Raw genomic sequence first — 22220 nt, 5'->3', positions numbered from 1 at the left:
ATTCATGTGATGGACGTCTAACTGTTAAAGTTTTCCAAGAACACCATCTTCATAATGTAGACATCTAAAATTTTTGAAACGCAACTGGCCCGCCATTTTTTCAAAAATGAAAATGTGTCAATGTTCAACTTAAATATTTAAAAAACATCACATAAAAACAATATAGATCAATGAATTTCACGTATTTAATTTTCACTAAATCTCACAACATTCAAAAACGTTCGTATACATTTACACCGAACATGAAGTCCAGTAATTCGACACTACCGCTTCGATCGGCACACATAGGTTGACAGCAGCAGGAAAGCACACACCGACACGTGACACTGGCTATTGATAGTGCCATCGTTTAAGCGTTAGTCCAGTCCGAAATAAGTGGATGAATGTCGGCGAGTTTCACAAAATCAAGCATTCCTTACCAGTCATCACGCGGACATTATCTGGTTGAAATTTCATATGAATAGAGTTCACAGGGCATGTCGCCATTGTTCACATTATAACTTCCTGCGAGTTTATGTATATATTTTGGGAAAACGATGTTGTTATCCCACCGCAAACGTGTCGATCAAATTAATATTCCTGAGACTGCGAAGGTTTCTTGCCTTTGACGGTGGTAGCTGATGCCGATTTCTTGGGCAGGAGAACCGCTTGAATGTTTGGCAAAACACCTCCCTTGGCGATAGTGACACCGGACAGCAGCTTGTTTAATTCTTCGTCGTTGCGGATGGCAAGCTGTAAATGGCGGGGGATGATTCTTGTTTTTTTGTTATCACGAGCAGCATTTCCCGCCAACTCGAGAACCTCAGCCGCCAAATATTCGAGTACTGCAGCGAGGTAGACAGGGGCTCCCGCACCAACTCGCTCGGCATAGTTGCCTTTACGAAGCAGACGATGAATTCTTCCAACTGGAAACTGCAGACCGGCGCGAGAAGATCGGCTCTTTCCCTTTGCCTTGACTTTACCGCCTTTACCACGTCCAGACATTTTAGGAAAGGTTTGTGAAAGGTAACGTATATTCTTTCAGTGTGCGAAGGCAACAAATTTGCGCCAGAATATCGGTGCGCGCAAATTTTTTTGCGCTTTTATAACCGTACTGGGATCAAGATGAACAATATGGCGGATGGTAGTAAACTGACCAATCAAAGAAGTTGTTTAGACCGACCTCAGTACTAGCCAATGAGCTTTAAATTTACACAACCAATCAGACACTACGATATACTTCTCATGGACATAGTGGCGCGACTCTTAAAATCGTCGTAAATAATAGAACTTAGCTCACGCGGGGAAAAAAAAAAGAAGAAAGAACCACACATGATATCTTATAAAAATTATAAGCAATAAATATATCAATATATTTCTGCATTAATTAGTTATGATTGAACCGAAACCAAGTAAAGTTACGATGTCACTTCAAGAACTTTATTTCGAATTGCAAATGTATACATTTACTCTGTTCAGAGGACACAAACGCAGTACCCCTCATCCTTTCTGTCCATGTTTTCAATATATGTTTGATTTTTTTGGGACTAAAATCACAAACATTTGAATTTTTCCGTAGGAGCTATTTTGACTGTCGTACCTTTTTTTTTTTTTGTACTTGTGAATTTCGCTAACATCCACGATGTAAAGTGCGAAAAAATGTTTACTTCCCGTTAGCCCACCCCATCTTTTTCCACATTTTCAGGCCAGCCCAATGGATGCTTTCAGATAATATTTATGGAAAGCTTTGTCAACTGCAACCATCACTAATCAACATAACCGATGGTGTTAATCCCTAGCGTAACATGGGCTTGAAATTTTATGTAAAAAATGTTGAAACTGGATTTTTTTTGTGAAGCAGTTAACTCTAAGCATCACTTGGAGTAATATCTGATTTGACCCCAGATGTAATGTTACATCAGAATAGAACGTACAACAACAACAATAATAATAATGGGTGTTAAATTATAATGCACAGCACTCTGCAGACAGCAATGTTAAATAACAGCCTGTGGACAGTGAGGTCTGATAGGCACTGAACAACAAATAATGAAGGTATGCAGATACTATAAACTGTAAGATGGAGTTGTTACATGATGGTAAGCATGACAGACAGTATTTCCAGGGAGTTAAGAAATAGTAATTCAGGAATAGTACTTAGTAAACAGTGAACAGAAGCAAATGTCAAGGTGGACACAGAAAGAACTGCTTGGTGAACATAAAGAAATGGGCAAATCATGCTTGCTGTTTATCACTACTTTACAAAACCTCAGTGATTAATCATGTCATCTGCTGCATTCATCCAAGCTGAATGGCTATAATTATGATAGAGATTAAGCTGACTATAAACTATCTATATCCAAGCTTGGATGTAGAGAAGTCAGAACAACTTTGCTAAGCCAGCTGCGAATGAGAAAGCACTACGCCCCCCCCCCCGAGCACACATCTGTTGGAACTAATCAGTAGTCTTTTATGTCTACCTCTATACTCTTTTCCAACATTCCAGAGTGGAATTTCATGGCTGAAAGTTTTCTCCAGAAGTGGCTTTAAATCCTCATGTTGAGCCTATGTGGATTAATTCTCCACACCAACACAGAGATGTCACTCAGCTGCAGCATAGGGTACATAAAACCTCTAGATTCCATATTTCCGTCGTATAAAAGTATATGCTGAAGTCACTAAGGCATGCAGTAAAACTTTGACACAATTGGCTGTACATCATATTTTGTAAAATTTGCACCTAAATGACAAAAATGGCAGTTTTCCAATCCTGAATCTGGCAATGTCTTGTCCTGTAATTCTTCACATATGAGATGGGGTTACTGACTCTTATTGGACGTTCTTGTTGGAAAGATTACAGTATGTGACACATAAAAATGCCTAGTGTTCATTCTATAGTAATTTAGGGAAGATGTCAAGAGACAGCAAAGAATGAAAATAAAAATCTTAAGAGCTGTATAATTTACGTGTTGTCAGCGTGATACATGAATGTTAACCCTTATCAAAAGTAGAAGGACATGGGGAATTACATAGGGGACTGAGTCTGACTGTTTGGTTCCCCCCCCCCCCTGAGGAGACGGATAAGTATAACAGCGATGTCTGCGAGACAAACTTTCACAGTTTCAGCAGTCACAAATTTGTCTGGACTGCTGTATTTTCTCTGCTCTATTTCTGAATAACAAGGAATACACCATACACAGGAGTTTAGAAGCAAAATTATTGCAGACAAACACTGTAGCTCATGTCAAAATCTACAATGTACAAGTGAATCCTATGCAATCAATTTCACAATCACATTCAGCTCGAATGATGTTAAACTCTCATATAAAACATCCCGAGTGTTTAGATATTTATAATGAATAAACCAACAACATTTAAAAATAAACATGCAGCAAAAACTGGTTTCGTAGATGGAATATAGCGAAACGACATTCTCCACAATTACGACGCACAACAAGATAAGGGAGACAATGCAGATATCACTTATCTACAAGTACAGAGAGGTAGCCTCCCATATCTTCAAGATAAGGGAGACAATGCAGATATCACTTATCTACAAGTACAGAGAGGTAGCCTCCCATATCTTCAGCTATCGCCTCATTAATAATCAAGAGTGATGTCCCCTAGTGCGCAGTAACAGAGTCGTAACTAGAGACGCAATATGGTGGCACAGTAACAAAAGTTAAAAATTTCTGTTTCCTGGTAAAGAAATTTTAATATAAATTTTGCTATTACTATTTTATATATTTTAAATACTTCGTATTTTTAAATAATGGGTAAAAGTTAAATGTATGTGGTTTGTTAAAATTGAAACAAATTAGTATTTAAATGTAACGTGCACACCTGTCATTCTTTATTTCCTTCTTGTAACAGAACCTTAGTTCAATGCTAAGTTTAAAACTATTATTTTTAGTTAAAGTCCAGTTCGGAAGACCCATTTATTTCCATTTCTAGTAAGACATAAAAATAAAGATTATGCTCCACCCCCCCCCCCAAAAAAAAGCGATGTCGATGGTGTTACCCACGAAAGCCTCCCCCGACTCCAATAAAACGGTAGTCTAAGTTTCTATGGAAGCCATATTAAATAACATTAATAATCATTTATATTTAAGAGGTACATGATTTAACTTATATTTCCAAATACACACAATTTATATAAAGGTCTTATCATAGAGTGAACGATGACGACATATCTGTCTGCTGAGTTTGTGGAGAGGCACATCACAAAATTGTCGTCTACATTGATCCCAGAAATTTGGGATGTTGAGCATGGAGGTCAATTTTACCAGCTTGACTTAAAGATGTGCCAGATCTCTGCACTTCATTTTGATTTCCAGTGGGGCAAACAACAGTAAGCTGCATGCTTAGTTTAATCATAATAGATCATGATGTTTGACATGATCATCTTTTGAGGTTATGGTGTTAGTTTACATGTAATACACTTCTGTTCTACTTGAATACAAACTTCATTCCTCATATTTACAAATTATTCTTTATACCTAGCTAAGGATATAACATCATCTCATTACTGTGTGTATACTGTCAGTGCTCTATTACCGCACATTATCAGCTCAGTGTTAAAACATTTCTCCTTGTGCTGCTACTAAACCTTATTTATAGGCCTCATATTGTACTAGTTAACCAGCATGAAAGACCAGTGAAAATCACATAATTTCGAGAGTCGAGAAATAACTGCTTTATTTTGATGGAATTCTTTCCAGGTCTGCCAATCCTCATCGTGTGTCTTTTCTGGAAAGTCAATCTCAAGTGGTTCTGATTGACATTTCACTCAATGACCTGACATTTCTGCACCAGGACTGGCTTGCTCCATTTAGCAACCTACGAGCTTTGGATGCTTCTCTCAACCAGCTTAAGCAGTATGTAAGAAACACATTGGTTGCATGAAGATGAGAGGGAAGACATAGCCAAACAGATATGCAGATAGACAGGGAGATGATACATAGGCAGAAAGAAAAATAAAGGCAGAATTTAGAAGATAAAAACACTAAGAACCAAGCATGTCCCCACCCACATTCCCACCCCCCACTAAAAAAATAAGCCAAGACACAGGAGCAGGGAGTTGTGGTTTAGTGCTTTGCTCTATGATGGTGATAGCAGAACTCCATTTAAAACCCTGTATTTCTGTTGTGCGTTCCATCTTTTATTTATGAATCTTGTTTTCAGTGTCGAAGGTGTTGAAGCTTTACCACGGTTACGAAGCTTAAACTTATCCCACAATTTACTACATAATGCAGATGGACTTACACAGAGTATAACATTGGTAGATTTGCGCCTGGCAGCCAATAATCTGCAAAATATTTCCTCCATGCCTCCTCTGATAAATCTCCGCATTTTGGATGTCAGCAACAACAAGGTGCATGCGCTTGCATGTGTGGGAATGTGTGCATGTATGTGTGAGAAAGAGATTGTGTGTATGTGTGTGTGAACCGCATGCAAGTGTTCATATATTAATGTGTGATATGAATACTATAGCTATACTAGTGCAATAAGAAAATTTTTGTGCTTCTTGGGATTAATTAATAGCAATTTTATTAATAATAACCCTGAGTTCATGCTGTATTTCAGTATAATCATAGATGTGTAACAATTATGCTTATGAATACACATACACACATAGACAAGTATTAAGGTAAACATTTACATTTAATTACATTTATATAAATGCAGATTTATGGCATGACAATGCATTTCTGAGTGTCCAAGTGCTGATGTTGTTTTTATAAATGTTGGAATACATACATAAAATTATTTAAAACATCTTTTGAATGTCTTTTTCTCAAAACCTGAATTCTTCTTTTATTGTATTGTAATTGCTTGAAAAAATCTTCAAAATCTTGACTATTTTGACACAGTTGCAATCTCTAGATGGACTGTCATCGCTACCGAGGCTTGAAGAACTTTATGCTCAAAGAAATGAATTAGTAAGTTGATTAAAAAAAAATTGTAGAAATAGATTAATACCAGGAGCATAAAATGAGATAAAGCACTCAAAGAACCTGTCTTCAAACAGTATGTTTGTATTGAAATGAACCTGAGTTTTATGCATATTGCACTCCACTTAATAGCATAGTTTGTTCTCATAGTTTGGTTAAACCTATATCGCAGACCTGAAGCCTGATAAAAAAATTGAAATAAAAAGAGATTGGATAACAAACATTTTTATAAATAAAGCCTGGTTATCATATTTGATGGTTGGTTGTTGGAGTTTAACACCAGATCAGCACCTGAGCTAGCCAAGACCATATTATTGCCAAGCACTATATAGATATATGCGCTATACTTGTTAGTGACTTGTTTCTGAAAGGGATCTAATAACATGTACAGGTTATACTTACAAAATATAATGAAGTGTGTTTTTCATTACAGCTAGATCTTTTGCCAGTTATGAGTTGTGGAAATCTGCGTGTACTGAATGCTGCCAACAATCAGATTTCCAATCTTGATACAACAGTCAAAGTGTTAACAGGCCTTCGGTTCCTGCAAGCTTTGTCATTATATGTGAGTTGGTATTTGTTTCTAAATATGGTTTAATGTTGGTATAACAAATCTTTTCTAAAACACTATTGTACAAGCTTGACAAGACACAATGAAGATTGTTCCTTTTACATTGTGACATTAATGCTAACACTAACATGACCATGTGTCTTATGGATTTTATCTGTGATTGTTGCTGTAATGTTGTTTCAGCCCTGTTGTTGTTGTTCCTCAAGGTAGCAACAAGGAATAAATTAAAACTAATATTGCTGTAATGGGTCATAATGTCACACTTGCCTCAGACAATGCATCTGGGATTTCACTCTCTCTCACACACAAACAACACACATTAAATCAGAATACATATAATTCACATAAAAATAATTCATATAAATCTGCTAGTTTAAACTGAGATCTAGGAGAATGCATGCTTGATGTCACAAATATTTGCGTTTTAGCCCTAACTTTATGAAAGGGGAAAAACCTTAATATATATATTTATGTAGAGTTTAGATTTATTTTTGTATAAACATGTTGCATATACTTCTTGTTCCCCATATTGCTCATTTTTTGTTATACTTTCTCCTGTAGTTTGGTATCGTAGACACTGAAAATAACTGAATCAACTAGAAAGGGCAGTTAATCGAAAATCTAGAGTTATTGCTGCTTAGTCACAATGTAACCACTAGGGCTGTATAGAGTCTGCATGGTCACTACCAGAGTTAGTGCTGCTGTTAAAATAATGCCTGACAACGACAACCTGGATTTAGGGCTGGATGATTGGAGCCACAGCAGAGAGATAGCACTGCAAAAACATGGATGAATCCTCAGGACTACTGTCACCATCACCCATTCTTTTCCTCCTCTCTCTCCTCTTCGTCACTATAAAACCACCTTAACAGCTTTCAGACACAGCTGTCCTCTACACATTTCTAAGCCACAAAAGAAACAGAATTTGGCACAATAACAAGTAAGTCTGCACTAATGTGCTATCACCTTTATGACTTTTTAGGGAAACCCCATTGAGCGCGAGGCACATTACCAAGCTGACATCTTACGTGGAACCAGCATCATGACTCTGGACAACATTGTGGTCAAGCCTATGGCCAAACAAGAGGTAGTCGACAGCAAGAGTCAGGCTCGAATATACTCTCACCCTAACAGAAACCTCATAAGAGAGGAAGAGTTGCAGTGAACATGTACAGTCATTGTAATAATCATTGCTATTAGTATAAGTATCACTTTTTCTCCAATATGAGATTGATCACTTGATACTTGATCGAAGTCATGCATAGGATACATAACACAATATTTGTTTGAGGAGTTTTCTAGGACAGGTTTTGCTTCATGATGATAATGCTTGATGATTATAATGGTTGAATATGTCATAAGCACCATGCATGGTGACACAGAATAATCTGACATGAAGGACTAGTTAATGACCACAAGGCGATGCATGTGGACTTTACTGTCTGTAGGAAGATCACCAGAAGCATGCTGACAACTTATTCACATTGAAGGATGCCGCACGCCTTGCTTTCCAGGAACGCCAGCATGTGGCCAAGGAGCGGCTGGATGACAATGTTATGTTCCTGCACAAGCGCATCAAGTAAGTCAGAGTTGGACAACAGGGGCCTCAATCAAAATGTTCATAACACTGCTAACAGTTAACCATCCAACTATAGCGCCTAGCAGTGAGTTAGACTGTGAGTGGCATGGTCTTCCTTTTCTTTTTTTTAGCAAGATGGATTTTTTCCCCCATCAAGTTTCTGCCAGCATGAAAGGTAGTGCTTTTAGAGTTTTTTCGTTTAGTAAATATACCCTCAGCTCATCACATAGCCTGGCTCATGGAATTAGAGAGAGCGTCCATACAGCCGACCAACACTAGACACTGTTGTAGTTTGATGAAACTATTTATTAAATATGAACAATATGGCGCCACCGGCCAGCTCAAAACGCAAAAGTGAATTGAGTACCAAAAACCCCTGATGTGCCCTCACGGGATAACCCCTATCACGACAGTGACTATACCCTGTCACCCTAACCCTGAATTGACTTTAATTGTCACACAACATTACTGATCGCACGGACGTGTACAGGTGGACTGCTGTCTGTCTGCCGAGACCAACACTCAGCCTCTTGCGAAGTTCTCCGCTGTTAGTTTCTAAACAATGAATGAGAGTAAACCGGAAGCTTTGTATACGCCAGCCTCGTTCTAGTAGTTTAACTGAAACGTGGCTAAACCGTAAGCTTTGTATAATCGAGTCTTGTTTTAGTAGTTAACTGGAAAAATAACTGGAAAAATCGTCTGCAAGCAGTGCAGTAATGCAAGTTCGTGTACTGACTGTACCATCTCTTACTATGTGCAGGGCCTTGCAGCAGGAATACACAGACTTTGAGGCCAAACTAAACGCAGACCTTCAGTCATGTCTGAGGTATGTTAATGAGAGTACCCAGAGAAGTGGATCGTAAACAAAGGGAGGCAAGTTGGAAAAAAATCAGGGAACCTAACTCTACCGTTCAAGTGTTTGTTTTCAGTTTGCATAAAAACAGAATTGTAAGGGACGCTCCTTATCTCTGTTTTTATCATGGGTAATTGTTGAATATTTGGATAATTAACTGAGAATGTTTTTGCAGATTATGTAAAGATTTATAGAGGAAGTGTGTGTGTGTGTGCTTGTTTTGTGTGTCTGTGTACGCTTGTGTGTTTTGTGTGTGTTACTCGCAGGTATCTGGACACTTTGTCAGATGCTGAGTTGCATAGCACAGACAGGAGTGCACTAGGAGCTGTGTGGGGCCCCAGCCACCATCTACACCTGTGGAGCGTAAGAACATTGATAGCCTCCCCTTGATTTAAACTTACCAATTTGAGTTTGGCAGCCTTTCAGTGTGTAATGACAATATTCACTACCATGATTAGTAATGAGGTGTATCGTGTACTAACAGTGTTCTACCAGTACGTCCTCATCTTAATTTTTTTCAGGGTCTTATATCCCTTTACCTAACAAATCGCTCTGTCCAGCTCAATCCAGTGCCTGTGATGCCAGCTCACTCATTCCACTCTTTGTATGTTTCACTTCTCATCTAATTTCTCGTAGCCTATTACTTTCTCCCATCTTTCTCCAGAATTTGTCCATTCTCTTTCGCTTTTCTCTGGGAAAGGTTGTTTAAATGCTGACTCGGGGAGTGGACAGTAGCTGTTGTCAGGGTAGCGCCTGTTGAAATCTGAAGTGACCCTCGCTGCTATTCAAATATGACTTCACTATAGTACGTCCTCTTCAAACCTCATGGTGCGCTTTACTGTCTTTTGTTCGTCACAGAAAGGGTCGCAGGATACCAGAGGGCACCACCCTCGCACAGACTACTCTCAGATCAAAGCGACAGATGAGGTGCGTGGTTGCAAGCGGACAAACATGCATTGTCTCTAACCACAAAAACAAACACATAAACACACGCATGCACACACGCACAGTACCCATGCACAGCGCTCGTATGTCGAGCTCGGTGACATTCTCCTCGTCTGGACAAAGTTATTGCAGATGGATAGGTCTGACCGATTTCTGAAGTATTGAGGATTACAGTGCACATGATGTACACACGACCTGTGGTGACGACGTTGTTTGGTTGTTGCAGGTGTTGCGCTGTGCATACAATGAGCTCGTTAAGCAGCATCACGGCAGCGGCGGGGAGTAGATGCAGGCTCTGAAGAACTGCAAGTAAGGAGAGAATACTCCTCACAACATCCTTACCACAGTATTCCGCTTCAAAAAGAAGAGGACAAACTATAGCAACGCAGATTTTCGTGAACGTTTGACCAGGATTTTATGTACAGAAGGCATCTTCTTGAAAAACCAGACGACCGGAGTACCTGTCCGCCCTGACATTTTGTGTATGTCTGTTTTCAATGGACGCTGCTACCAGAAGACAGTTGGTTCAAACCTTAAAAACTTACTTAGGAAATTGTCATCAACCCAGTAGCTGCTGACCCCCTTCTTCTTAAAAACAGCTGCGAGTGAAGCACATTGGGACACATACAAGCGAGGAAGTTTGCCCATCTAAAGAATGTCCAGTTGCTGGAAGAAGCGCATGAAGTGTTCGAGCAAAGGTCCAAAGCTTCAGGGACAAAAATCAGACTGGAGATTTTGGGACATCTTCCAATGTTTCCACCTTTGTTGTTCTATTGATAACTGCACACCTTTTGGCAGGATTTGGCAAAGCCACACCACACACACAAACTTCACGCACGTACACAAAGGTTCCAACGACTGTTTTTATTGTACAAAAGTATTTCAAATCAGTGAGGTGGTGAAGACAAATATGTTATACATAGATACGTAACAGTAAGATAAAGCATCTGCACATTTTACAAAATGTTACACAGGAAATTATAACATATAGAATGTGGTATAAAACCTGCGAACAGCTGCAGGTTTTCAAAAACATTATTCAACGTTACAAACGAGTTTTATTTTTAGCAGAATTTGAATTATTAAAAACCTTTGTTAGTCTGTTTACAAGTAATATCAAAAACATTTCTTCTTGAATTCAAAACGCTGAGAAAATATAATGGAAATATACACTTTTCAATATATTTCTGCCTCTAATGGGCCTGTGACAAAATACCACAGCCGTTCGTTGGACGAAGATTAAGTACCAAAGGTAAATGAAATGCTGCCAAAGTAGGTAGCAAAATACTTTTATATGTTAATAATCAAGTGACATGAGTTTGCTATCACAGGTGGGAATGATTTGATTTGAGAAGAAACTGTTAAAATTTTCGTTGGAGAGAAATAAATCAAACAGTTGTTGATTATTCTGTCGATTCTCGCATCAAATATTTCGAAGAGTGTTTTCAAGAGGACTTAAAAAAAAAAGTTGAGAACATCAATCGCAAAGTAAGCGAGCAATTATCACATCTATTTATATGGAAAAACTGCTTTGCAAGCTCTTAAAATATATTGTTCTGCTTTTGGATACGATAATTTGCAAGTTGACTCCGTTAGATACACAAGGGGCGAACACAAATTCGTCGTTAAATACGAAAGTCAAGAAAAGCTTCGCAAAGAAAATTAAAGCTGAAGGTTATTTCTGATCGATACTAATTAGCTCTGACCGTGTTCATGATCGGTTTCTCTCGTAAGCATGTTCAGAGTGATCTCTTCACGAGCAGTCACATTCACAGATCGGCATACATTCGTTTCTGCTTGTGATCTGGTCTGACGCACCTGTAATACTGTTCGTGGTGTGAAATGGGAGTTACCTGTCGAGAGCCGACAACACCAGCAGGCCGAGGGAGGAAGGAAGGAAGCTGTGATGAAAGGAGGTGCGTGGCGCCTAGCGGAACATGTACCAGGGGTCGGGCTCAGGTACTAGCACTTTGTCGATGCCGTGCACGACACCGTTGGTGGCGACATTGTCGCAGCTGCTGATGGTGGAGCCACTTACTTCCGGTATGTCGTAACGATTGCGCGTGAGGAAGAGGGTGTCGCCGTCCACGGTTCTCACGCGCTGGTGGAACCACCAGGGGTTGTGGGTGATGCCGGCACAGCACAGATTGCCTGAGGCACACAAGTTCTCAAGTCACTCGTTTTATAATTGCTTCTCTTATCGTTTCTTTCTAGGATGGACAGGAAAGTGTTTTTACCGCATTGTGATTATACTAGCGCTCAGTCTCGACCTTAAACTTTAAATATTACTATTCCTGTAATGAGTCCAGAAGATTGTCATAATTTATTTTGTGTCCTGGTTTCTTGTGACAGTGGCAATGTGTGTCACAAATATTATGCATTACCGTGCGAGCTTCGTCCCCACACCGAACTCAGGAGTTCAAAGAATTTCAAAAGTGATTGTTATCAAGTCACTTATAACAGAACAAGCAAGTCTTGAACCATCGATAAAACGAAGAGATCTTCATACAGCAGTACCAGCTACACAGGGAGAAGGGAACATGACTAAAGCGAGGCTACTCACCTGAGATGACGTGAAGGTTGAGGATGCTGGCCAGCTGCTTGGGGTCGCTCGTCAGCTCGTGCATCGTTCTGTTACCCAGCGCCTTGAAGGCCTGCAACCCATCAACATGATTACTTCCCCCTGCATGGTGTACGTGTCACAGTTTGACACTCCGCACCAACCTTCTTAACTGGAACATTCTGACACAGTTATCTGAAAACGATAATGTTTACCAGATATTCGACAAAGTGCGAAGGAGAAGAAGGCTCCCCATACCTGGTTAGTAGGGGCGAAGATTGTGAGCGGCCCTTCAGCCTGCAGGGAGTCTGCAATGCCCGCCATCTTGACCAGCCGGAGGAGGGTGCTGTAGTTGGTGTCGCCGGACAGCACGTCCAGCACATTGCCGCGTGGTGGGAGCAGCACCTGCAGCAGGCGCAGCAAGTTAGTCGACAGCAACATGCAAGAGCGTGCTGACACACACCAACACGTCTACCGTACAGTTGTTTTCATTCATTTATCTTTGCCAATTCATTTGACAAATAAAATCATACTCATTCTAAAAACAAACAAAGCTGTGGAGGCATTTTTACCCTGTGTAGGAAGGATACAGACAGCTGTGGCTGCATGCTTACCCTGTGTAGGATACAGACAGCTGTGGCTGCATGCTTACCCTGTCTATGACATGGACGATTGCATTGCAAGAAGCCATGTTCCGCGTGACGACCTGTGCGCACTGTACTGTTTGCACCTGCCTGCTGCCAAAGGGAAACTGTCCACAGAGGATATGCAATTTGTGTAACATCAAAAATCACACATCAGATGATATTAACGAACATTTTCCCCTCTCTTTTATGTATTCCATTTCCCCCTTCATTTTTCAACGCTGTGCTATAGTTTATGGCATCATAGCCCAAAGAACACTTCACTGAAGACAGAATCTTCCCGAAAGGTACATACATACCGCAGGCATTCAAATTAACCCTGACTGGTCCTTATCTTCAGTTATTTGTAATGTTCAAACTTCAAAATCACATTAACAAGGACAATTGTTTTGTGTTTAGGCAGAGCAGACAGTAACATTGCTACTAGAGGAGTAGACTACTCACAGTGGAGTAGTCGCTGATTCTTAACTTGTTCTTCGAGTTAAGCGTGTCCAGAACAAGATTATTGGTCAGACCAGAGCACGTGATCTCTTCAGGAACCACGTGATACGAAAGCACGGACTGAAGAAAGCCCTGGTCAGAGCTCAACTGTTTAAGAAGTTCGGGTGAAAGAGCCTGCAAACAACAACAGCAACGGGGTGTAAAGCATTGTCGGTTACAAATCACACATTACAATTAAGAAATAAGTAGTTAATGTACTCTAACTCTCTGACTCACGTAGTTAATGTACTCTAACTCTCTAACTCACGCCACACGGACAGGAACAACTTCTACCTTGATGGCCTCGTTGGTGGGAGCAAAGACGGTGATGTTGTCTTCTGACTGTAACCTGGACGTCAGCCCCGCCATGTCAAGTAAGTTGACAAACTCCGTCAGTCCGTTGCTCTTGGCAGTGGTCACCATGTCCAGTGCTGCATAAACAACCATTGTCAGCTAAGAAGTTAATCAGTTAGTAGGTTACATCTTGACGTCATCGTGGTACACGGATAAGCTTCAGTCGTCAAGGTTACAGTCACGGTGTGGTGGAGTCATGCTTATGAAAGGTATCGAACACTATGACATTGTGTTATGTAATGACTCGAAGCCAATTGATTATAAGACATGACCTCATCGTATTCGAGTGTTCTGGAAACGATCTAGAGAAAGAACACTAAGAAAGAGAGAAAAGAAGTTTGGGTTTTGGTGGGATAGAGATACCCACCGTCGTCAGGTATCAGCACTTCATCTATGATGTGCAGGACGCCGTTGGTTGCCATGACATCGGCCCGCACGACCTGCACGTCGTTAACGAAGAGCTTGCCATCCTCCGTGCGCGTGAGGTTAAGTGCGTTGCCCAGCAGGTTGGGCGTTGAGGCGCTGCCCTGCAGGATGACCCCAGAGCAGATCACGTTTGGCAGCAAGTGATGCTTGAGCACCTCTGAGTACACGAACATTTGCATTTAAAATCATCATCATCATCGGACAAAAAATTTAAGAAAAAATAAACTTGATAATTCTCTTGACAGTTATTTTTAGAAAACTGTTGGGTTGAATATGCTACTTCTTGCGTGCGTGTGTGTAAATGTGCGCTCGTAGAGCGAGTGTGAGAGGGGTGGGTGGTAAAAAACTCATTTCTTTTTCATCAACTTATTATTATTAGATGAGTAAACTTGCGTGTAAATGTATCTACAGTGGAACCTCGGTTAACGAACTTAATCCGTTCTGGAAAGCTGTTCGTTATCCGAAATGTTCGTTATCCGAAACAAATTTTTCCATAAGAAACAAAGGAAATAGATTTAATTGGTTCCCAGCCCCTGTTGACTCGCTAATATTTGAAAGTTACAGGCTATATAGGTATTTGTTTTAATGAGAACAGTTATAATGCAATATAAATGGAGTTGAATAAACATAAAAATATTAACGAAAGCATTTAAACATCAGAAAACTTGCCGTTTTGACGGCGTGGGTGGAAGCAGGTGTCGGGAGGAAGGGGTGGAATTACTGCTTTAATTCCCCCTCCATGAGCACACTGACATTATAAAATCAGGGGTAACCTTTTTCTGTAGCTTTGAGGTTAAAGGAAAAAAAACTTGTCCAGCGTCTGTTCCTTCTGCCTTTTCTGTAAAACTCTTCGGTAATACGACATCACATCCGACAGACGCATGCCACCTTCATACTTTGAAATCATTTTCTTTTTCAATTCATTTGTTGGCCGCTTCCTTGTCATTACCTCACTGCTATTAATTGCTTTTAATCTTCTTTGGAGCCATGATTGAGGATTATCTTATTAAAATAAAGCACAACAATCGCTAAATAAGAAGGATGCGCATAGATAAGGAAGGACTGATCGTAACTGTGTCTCGAGCGCGAATGATGACATGCTGGTCGGTCACGTGTTGTTCACGTGGCTGTTCGTTATCCGAAATTTTGTTCGCTATCCGAGACAAACTTTTAACGAAATTTTTGTTCGTTATCCGAAATATTCGCTATCCGAGGCGTTCGCTAACCGAGGTTCCACTGTACTCCTAAACATCTATCAAAGCTCCTTACTTCCTATCTCGCAAACCTTTCCCCCCACCAGTACGAATTACTTCCCCTTATACACACCAAACATACGTTGGTCGTCTTCCCTTACAACCCTGTCTCCTACGTACATCCATTGCTCCAGCAATGCTACCCCCCCTGCCCTTAGTCCACATCCTCTGTCCTCTCACAAAGTACAGAGCTGAACTTACTGGTGAGACACTCCGGATTGCCGGACAGCAGGCGGTCGTACAGCCCCCGGTTCAGCTTCTGGAAGGCGGAGTTGGTGGGCGCGAGGAGCGTGAGTTGACCTGCCTGTTGTAGGGTGGACACCAGGCCGGCACGTGCCACAGCTGCAGAGAAACGTGCAAACGCCACTTAGCTCCCAAACAAACCATTTCTCAGACTGTACATTTTCACACAATTCAATCCGAAACCAACGGAACACTTTGTACAACTTCTGCAAGATTCAATGAAACTTTCTTTATGTTGTCATATTAATACTTTATCAGTCGTTATCGGTAATATTACAAGAACTTACAGACTTCACTAGTTGTGAAAAAACTCTCCGTCTTTCTGAATTTTGAATGAGAATTCGACAAAAAAAAAAAAAAAAAAATTAAAAGAAAACAAACAAACAAACAAACAAACAAACAAACAAACAAACAAAAAAAGGAAGGAAAAACTCCAGACAAACGGGTCTGGTTCCGAACCCTAAGCTGACAATCTCACCCACCTGTCTTAAGGAAAGAGAACTGTTGGTCCCTCTGAATGAGATCCATGAGAGGTGAGGTAACTGTAGGCAGCACTTTCTCCACTACATGCAGGACGCCGTTGGTTGCTAGGTTATCTGCTGACGTCACACGCACGCAATTGGCTGTGGTCAGCTGAGAAAGATGGCAGCGTATTCACGTTGAGACTTCACGTGCTTGTAACCAGCTTCAAATAAAAACTAACTAAATACATACTTTGAGGGACAACACAAAACACAAAGTGTCTCGTATAAAAGCTCCAAGTACACGAATGGCACTAAGGAAAGGACGATGATTGGCTAGATAATTGTGAAGAAAGAATATCAGGAGAAAAAACAAATTTTTAACAACGATGTGAAAGTATCAGCAAATAGTTACGGCTTGCTTGTATCTCCTACACAGCTCTGTTACATTACATGTTACAGATGTCTATGCTGTCCGTTTCTAAACCAGCCATTGTCTACCTGTTACCAAAACAAACAAACAAACAAACAAACAAACAAACAAACAAACAAACAAACAAGCAAGCAAACAAACTGTGCCTACTTTCTCGGGTCTGGAGAAAAAGTTGATGCGGATTGTGGAGCCGTAGGGACTTCCGGTTTCCAAAATCTCTTCGTCTCTGAAGGAGGACACACGGCGTGGTCCTGCCAGCAGGTGACCCAGCAACATGGCCTGAAGTTCGCTCTCCAGTTTACTCTGTAGGGGACGCGAGACCATCAGCGGTTCATCCTGAAATGATATCCACCAAGAATATTCCCTCCATCACCGAATTAACCGATCACTCTACTCTAACTACAAGAACTAAGTCCTAATCTAAAGGCGCGCAGACTAGCAGGTTCGATACCCATGAGACGCATCATAATCAGCATCGTCGTCGCTTTCATCGACCTTATTATTATTCTCCTTCCTGTCATCACCATCGGAACGCATCCACTACTGACAGTTTCATGCCATCTCCAGCGACCCAGTTTTCTCCCGTCTACCTTCACATTCACTTCCACTCACCTGCTGAAGTACAAAGCCAGAACTCGCCGACAAAACGCCAGAATTAGGTGCGAAGGAACCGTCGGCAGGTGCGAAAACCGTGACGTTACCTCGCGCTAGCTCCTCCCGCAGACCCACGCTGTCCACGGCGCGGAGGAAGTCGTTGAGACCCAGGGTACGTGCCAGCTCGGGTAGGGTTGTCAAGGTAACCTCTGATACAGAAGCAAAGCATATTTTAAAAATTTAATTTGTTTAGCATTATCTATTACAAAAATAAACTGCCAGCACACACCAAAGACTTATGCACAATTTTTAAAAACTTTTGCATAGCCTTTCGAAGGATTTGATTGGGCAGGTATCTCTTTTTTCCAGCAGTGGTAATGACACCGGAAGTGTTCCCAAGGAACTGTAATCTTAAAGTTGACCTCTCACTTACTTTCAGGGCATCCAAAATCATTTACGTCCCTCGCGTATCCATGACAACACTCGTGAACTTCGATCTTCGTGACTTTTAACCCATCCTTAGTAATTCTGAAAAAAAAAATAAAGAAAGAAGTATTTAATTAGCGAACGGCAGATCCTCCACCATTTTCAAAATTTGACTACTCTTCCCTTATTTTTGTCATCCTGTCTGCCTTTCTCTCTCTCTCACACACACACACACAGATATAATTATATGTGTAGAAACGAAACATACTATACTGATAGGAAGAGAACTTCAAAAAAATACTCATGTGCTTCTGTTTCATCGGAGATCATCATCAACAACTGCTACAACCGCTGTCATCACAACCACCACCACTACTACTTGCAGCCCCTCCCCCAGTCTCATCTCGTGTGGTGCTCGTGCACTGACACGTGCACTCAGTGCACTCAGTGTACTCACGAGGTGGTGCAGCGGTAGGATGCCTCACTCTCCTCACACGCCTGGGTGGCGGTGCTGATGTGGTGCCAGACATCGCCGTCTGCAGTGCTGTTGTCGCTGGATTCGCTGAAGCAGACGTTAGGCCTGAAGCACACAGATGAAGCAAAGCAGTGAGTTGTGTGGAGCGATCATTCTTTATCTCGCTGTTTCTTTCTTTTCTTCTCTGAATAAAGCTCTGAAGACTGTTTCGTCACCATCAATAGAAGTAAAGTTTTGTTGATTATTTCTTTGATGGTGTAGCGATGCAGTATGCAGACAAATAATAAACATTTGATTTAACTGATTTTTGTTATTATCAACGTGGAAGGCGGGTTCGGAGTCGGATGGAGTGCTACAAAGTTGCCACGCGCAATTAGGAGACAATCCCCTCCTACCACCTGCACACCTTGTGATGATTGTGTCTGAGTGAACTACAACTTCCAAGCTAAGCTATTTGCATAACAACGACAACAGCAAGTAATACAAGTTTAACAGCAACTACAACAATCACAACAACTACAACAACAAGCGATAGCAGCGTCTACCACAACAGCTACATCAGCAACGACTACAACAATAGCAGCAATACAGACGCCTCATCCATGAAATATTACAGATGGTCGGGTAACACGGTACCACCCAGCCCCCTTACCACCGTTTCCTGAGGCTAGCTTGTCATAGAACGAACCTACCTGACCCCTAGTGAGGTCACAGGTCAGCTGGCATGCATTTCTGACACGACAAATGGCCTCAGTGCCAAGACTACTCTGGAAAAGTTCGCCATTACCTTCATCTCCCCTCCACCCCTACTCCACCCCACTTCCCCAAGTCACGTGCGTGGCCTCGCGTGCCGTTATTTTCGTTGCTGACTCACATTGAGTTCCAGAGCCGTCAGACGGGTGCCAGCTCCTGGCCACTCACTGTACAGTTCCTGGTTCCCCCATCATGCCTCAGACAACATAAGTAGAGGTGTGGTGATAAAGGTAGACTGTGTACATATTGTGTGCCTATTGCCTGATACCATCACAAAGATACTCTCTTTGCCAAAAGCGTTTCAGTGACAGAAAATCGGATTCAAATTATTTAATTTCACACAAGAAATAGCACGCGCTTTTTGTTTCTATGACAACCATGATGAGGAAAGTGGCAGACTGAAAGCAGCTTTCGCTTCCTGAGGCACAACATCCTGGTACACGAAACCAGATGTGTTTCATTTTGGTTTTTTTTTTTTTTTGGGAGCTAATGCTTCCTTCAGAACGAAAGCACGTGATGTCAACAAGATGCTTTAGGTTTAGTGAGCGCAAAATGCGTCAATGTTGGCAAAGTGCGCGTGTAGGCCTGCGCGCGGCAAACTGCGCAGTTCCCCCATAGAGGAGGTTAAGGAGGAAGAGAGGTGGCCTGATGGTCACGTGACGTGACAGTAACGATGATGCGATCATCATAACGCTGACTCTGTGTATGTGTGTGTTCGCGAGCGCACGCGCGTGTGAATGCATGTATATTTTGTGCACGAATGCGTGTGTACATGCGTTTAAGCGCGTGCATGTATGTATGTAAACGTTTTATGTATGTACTCGAATGGAGAATCGAGTTTGTGTGGACAAAGTAAGACAATTCTTCCAAACACATAAAAATGCTTTGTACAAAAGCAACCAACACACGACGGTCAGAACTAATCACCATGGCGACGGACTCGAACCACTCACCCTTTCCACCAAGGTTCGCTCGGTGCGCCCAGGTCCCAGCTGAAGCCAAAGTTGAAGGGACTGTCAGGACCTCCGAAGTTGAAGCTGTGCCTTCCGCCCCATCTGTCACTGAAAGAAGACACGAGAGAACAATAGAACACATCGCATGCGCGGGGACGTCTGCACGAGCTGGGTGCAGCTGCCGTGTGACGTCATTAGACAGCTTCAGCTTGACAACAGCTGTGTCGAGAAGCAGTGCTTTGGAGAAGGGCACCGCAGAGCAAAATAGATCATCTCCAAGACCCACCCCTCCTCTCTGCCTCATAAGTTCACATCCTCCCAGGAGGTATAGTAGACGAAAATATTTCGAAGCACCCCCTCGTCACCCACCCCTCTCTTCTCCGTTTCTGCACGTGCATATATATTTATAAAGCACTAAGTGTGCATGCCTCTGCACATGATGCGCTCTCAACGAACCTTTTCTATTCGTTTATGTAAGAAGGAGCCAAAGTCTGCAAGACACTTTTAAACAAGACATCGCGGCTCTGTAAGAATAAAACTTCAATGTCTGACTCACGACTGGGTCTCAGCCGGGGGCAAGTGTCGGTCTGCTGTCATTTTTGTTTAAAACCTCAGTGAGGATACCCGGGACTCTAAATAATAATAATGTGAGTTAATTTAAGTTGTGAATGGGAAATACCGAGCCTTCAGTTAGCTTCTCTTGAGCACAGACAACAATAGTGCGATGAAATAAAGAATAATCATTATTTATGGGATTTATTTTACATGACTTATTCACCAGAATTATCATTCTTTTATATGCTATCGAAAGCGCTGGAAAAAGTGGATTTAAGATTATGAACAGCAAGATTTTCAAGAAAAAAAAATACTAAAAACTGTTGTTAAAAAGACTGAGTTCAGCCATTCTCCTTGATGAATGCTCCGATGGACTGACTGTGTCGGGGCCAAAGGTCACACTCATGCATGGCTCAACACAGCCATTTGTTATTAAGAGGAAGCCTACGGAAACGGTGACTTACCCGTGGCGACCGAACAGACGCCTCATCCATCTGTCATTGTTCCAGTGGTGTCTTCCATCTAGCAGCCCAGGTCTTTCTTTCCTCTTCTCATCTCGTTGACGCCCTCGTCTGTCTTGTGCCTCGTGCATTCGTTCCTTCTTCTTGTCTCTGTCACGCCGATTTCGGTGGGCCTGCGACAACTCCATCACCACCAGCAACAACAGCAGTAAGATACACAAACCGCCGTGGGGCCGCATCTTCATCGCACTTGTTATCTACAATGCCTAAGACTTGTTTGTCTCACCTCTTGAAACCTTCGCAACAAAAATAAATAAATCTCACATTGAATTATGACTGTTTCTAATATGGATGGAGTGAGAGAAAGTGTATGAAATGAGAGAGAAAGTATGGTTTATCATTTCTTGCAGGTCTGATTTTCCCCGTGAGCTGTAAACTGATGTGAAACACTTGTACAAAGTCATCTGTACAGTCATCTGCATCCCCTCAGAAAAACTTCTTAAAGAAAAGGCAAAAGCTGACACGAAGTTTGTGTATGGCGGCAAGGTCGCAGAGACTTACCGAAGCTTCTGGATGTTGACAGGAGGCTGACCTTCTCTCAACGAGAACTGCTCAGCATCTGAGACTTGCCGGTCCGGCCGCCCCGGTTATATTGACTGCCGGGAGTGAGCGAGACAGGTTCCTCCGCCCGCTCTCTATATTTTTCTCTCCTTCCCTCGCACTTGTCAGCGCCGCCAGCCCAGGGCCCCGAGTGTTTGTATACAACCCCACGGCGAAGTTTCCAGGGGCTAGTTGAGCGCTGAACGCAGAAGATTATGTTCATTCATTCCCCGTGCTCGGAGGACGAAGGGTGAAGTCCGGGGGGACCAAACAAGAACTGATCGCGAACATTCACGAGATTTGGGGTGACAGGCCTTGTTATGAAAACAAATGGCGCAGTAGCTTGGTTCTGAAGCCTGCTTCAATTACCGATGTCATGCTAAAGACAAGAAATGCCATTCACACTTCCAGAAATGTAAATAATTATTTTCTTAATTCTTCCTGTCTTTTTTTTGTGTATACGTGTTTTGTTAAAGCGTCAAGGGAGTTGTGTAAGGTTTGAGTTCCTGTATCTGAGCTCATCTGCACTGGATATGGATTTCATTCTGACCTCCCCCACCCCATCTATGTAATCGACGGTTAAAACCGTTTTGAGAATTTAAAGAGCTTTGTAACGGTCTGAAATGAGTAAAACTATCATGTAACTCTGTCTCTGGAACATTTTCTTC

The 22220-nt window shown here is 41.8% G+C and overlaps 3 protein-coding genes across 3 annotated transcripts; 1 reads left to right on the top strand and 2 right to left on the bottom strand.

The window, feature by feature from the left end:
* Positions 1 to 163: 163 nt before the first annotated feature.
* LOC112573381 (histone H2A-like) lies at positions 164 to 1137 on the bottom strand. The gene has a single exon (XM_025253688.1). It carries the CDS (start codon positions 982 to 984, stop codon positions 571 to 573), a length of 414 nt encoding a protein of 137 aa, XP_025109473.1. The 5' UTR covers positions 985 to 1137; the 3' UTR covers positions 164 to 570.
* Positions 1138 to 3600: 2463 nt separating this feature from the next.
* LOC112573536 lies at positions 3601 to 11290 on the top strand. The gene is made up of 12 exons (XM_025254005.1): positions 3601 to 3681; positions 4153 to 4330; positions 4701 to 4856; positions 5164 to 5353; positions 5853 to 5921; positions 6367 to 6498; positions 7487 to 7591; positions 7953 to 8083; positions 8844 to 8909; positions 9203 to 9299; positions 9795 to 9863; positions 10108 to 11290. The coding sequence occupies exons 2-12, from the start codon at positions 4161 to 4163 to the stop codon at positions 10165 to 10167; spliced, it is 1245 nt and encodes a 414-aa protein (XP_025109790.1). The 5' UTR covers positions 3601 to 3681; positions 4153 to 4160; the 3' UTR covers positions 10168 to 11290.
* Positions 10731 to 21662, bottom strand: LOC112573535 (transforming growth factor-beta-induced protein ig-h3-like). The gene is made up of 16 exons (XM_025254004.1): positions 21514 to 21662; positions 20956 to 21248; positions 19937 to 20044; positions 18213 to 18335; positions 17763 to 17857; positions 17348 to 17538; positions 16886 to 17071; positions 16324 to 16474; positions 15800 to 15940; positions 14287 to 14502; positions 13860 to 13996; positions 13530 to 13700; positions 13094 to 13192; positions 12700 to 12846; positions 12445 to 12535; positions 10731 to 12032 (listed from the first exon to the last, which is right to left on the bottom strand). Exons 2-16 carry the CDS (start codon positions 21195 to 21197, stop codon positions 11809 to 11811), a joined length of 2322 nt encoding a protein of 773 aa, XP_025109789.1. The 5' UTR covers positions 21198 to 21248; positions 21514 to 21662; the 3' UTR covers positions 10731 to 11808.
* Positions 21663 to 22220: the final 558 nt, after the last annotated feature.

This window comes from Pomacea canaliculata, linkage group LG10 (assembly GCF_003073045.1).
Source record: "Pomacea canaliculata isolate SZHN2017 linkage group LG10, ASM307304v1, whole genome shotgun sequence".
Classification (NCBI taxonomy): Eukaryota; Metazoa; Mollusca; class Gastropoda; order Architaenioglossa; family Ampullariidae; genus Pomacea; species Pomacea canaliculata.
This window is presented reverse-complemented; position numbering and strand designations above follow the sequence as displayed.

Coding starts and splice junctions, on each gene's coding strand:
- LOC112573536 (XM_025254005.1), top strand. CDS start 4,161: ATGACGACATATCTGTCTGCTGAGTTTGTGGAGAGGCACATCACAAAA. Junction 5,354..5,852: donor TGGATGTCAGCAACAACAAG/GTGCATGCGCTT, acceptor ATTTTGACACAG/TTGCAATCTCTAGATGGACT. Junction 9,300..9,794: donor ACCATCTACACCTGTGGAGC/GTAAGAACATTG, acceptor TGTTCGTCACAG/AAAGGGTCGCAGGATACCAG.
- LOC112573381 (XM_025253688.1), bottom strand. CDS start 984: ATGTCTGGACGTGGTAAAGGCGGTAAAGTCAAGGCAAAGGGAAAGAGC.
- LOC112573535 (XM_025254004.1), bottom strand. CDS start 21,197: ATGAAGATGCGGCCCCACGGCGGTTTGTGTATCTTACTGCTGTTGTTG. Junction 18,336..19,936: donor AGCGAACCTTGGTGGAAAGG/GTGAGTGGTTCG, acceptor TGTGTGCTTCAG/GCCTAACGTCTGCTTCAGCG. Junction 13,193..13,529: donor GAATCAGCGACTACTCCACT/GTGAGTAGTCTA, acceptor CTCTGTGGACAG/TTTCCCTTTGGCAGCAGGCA.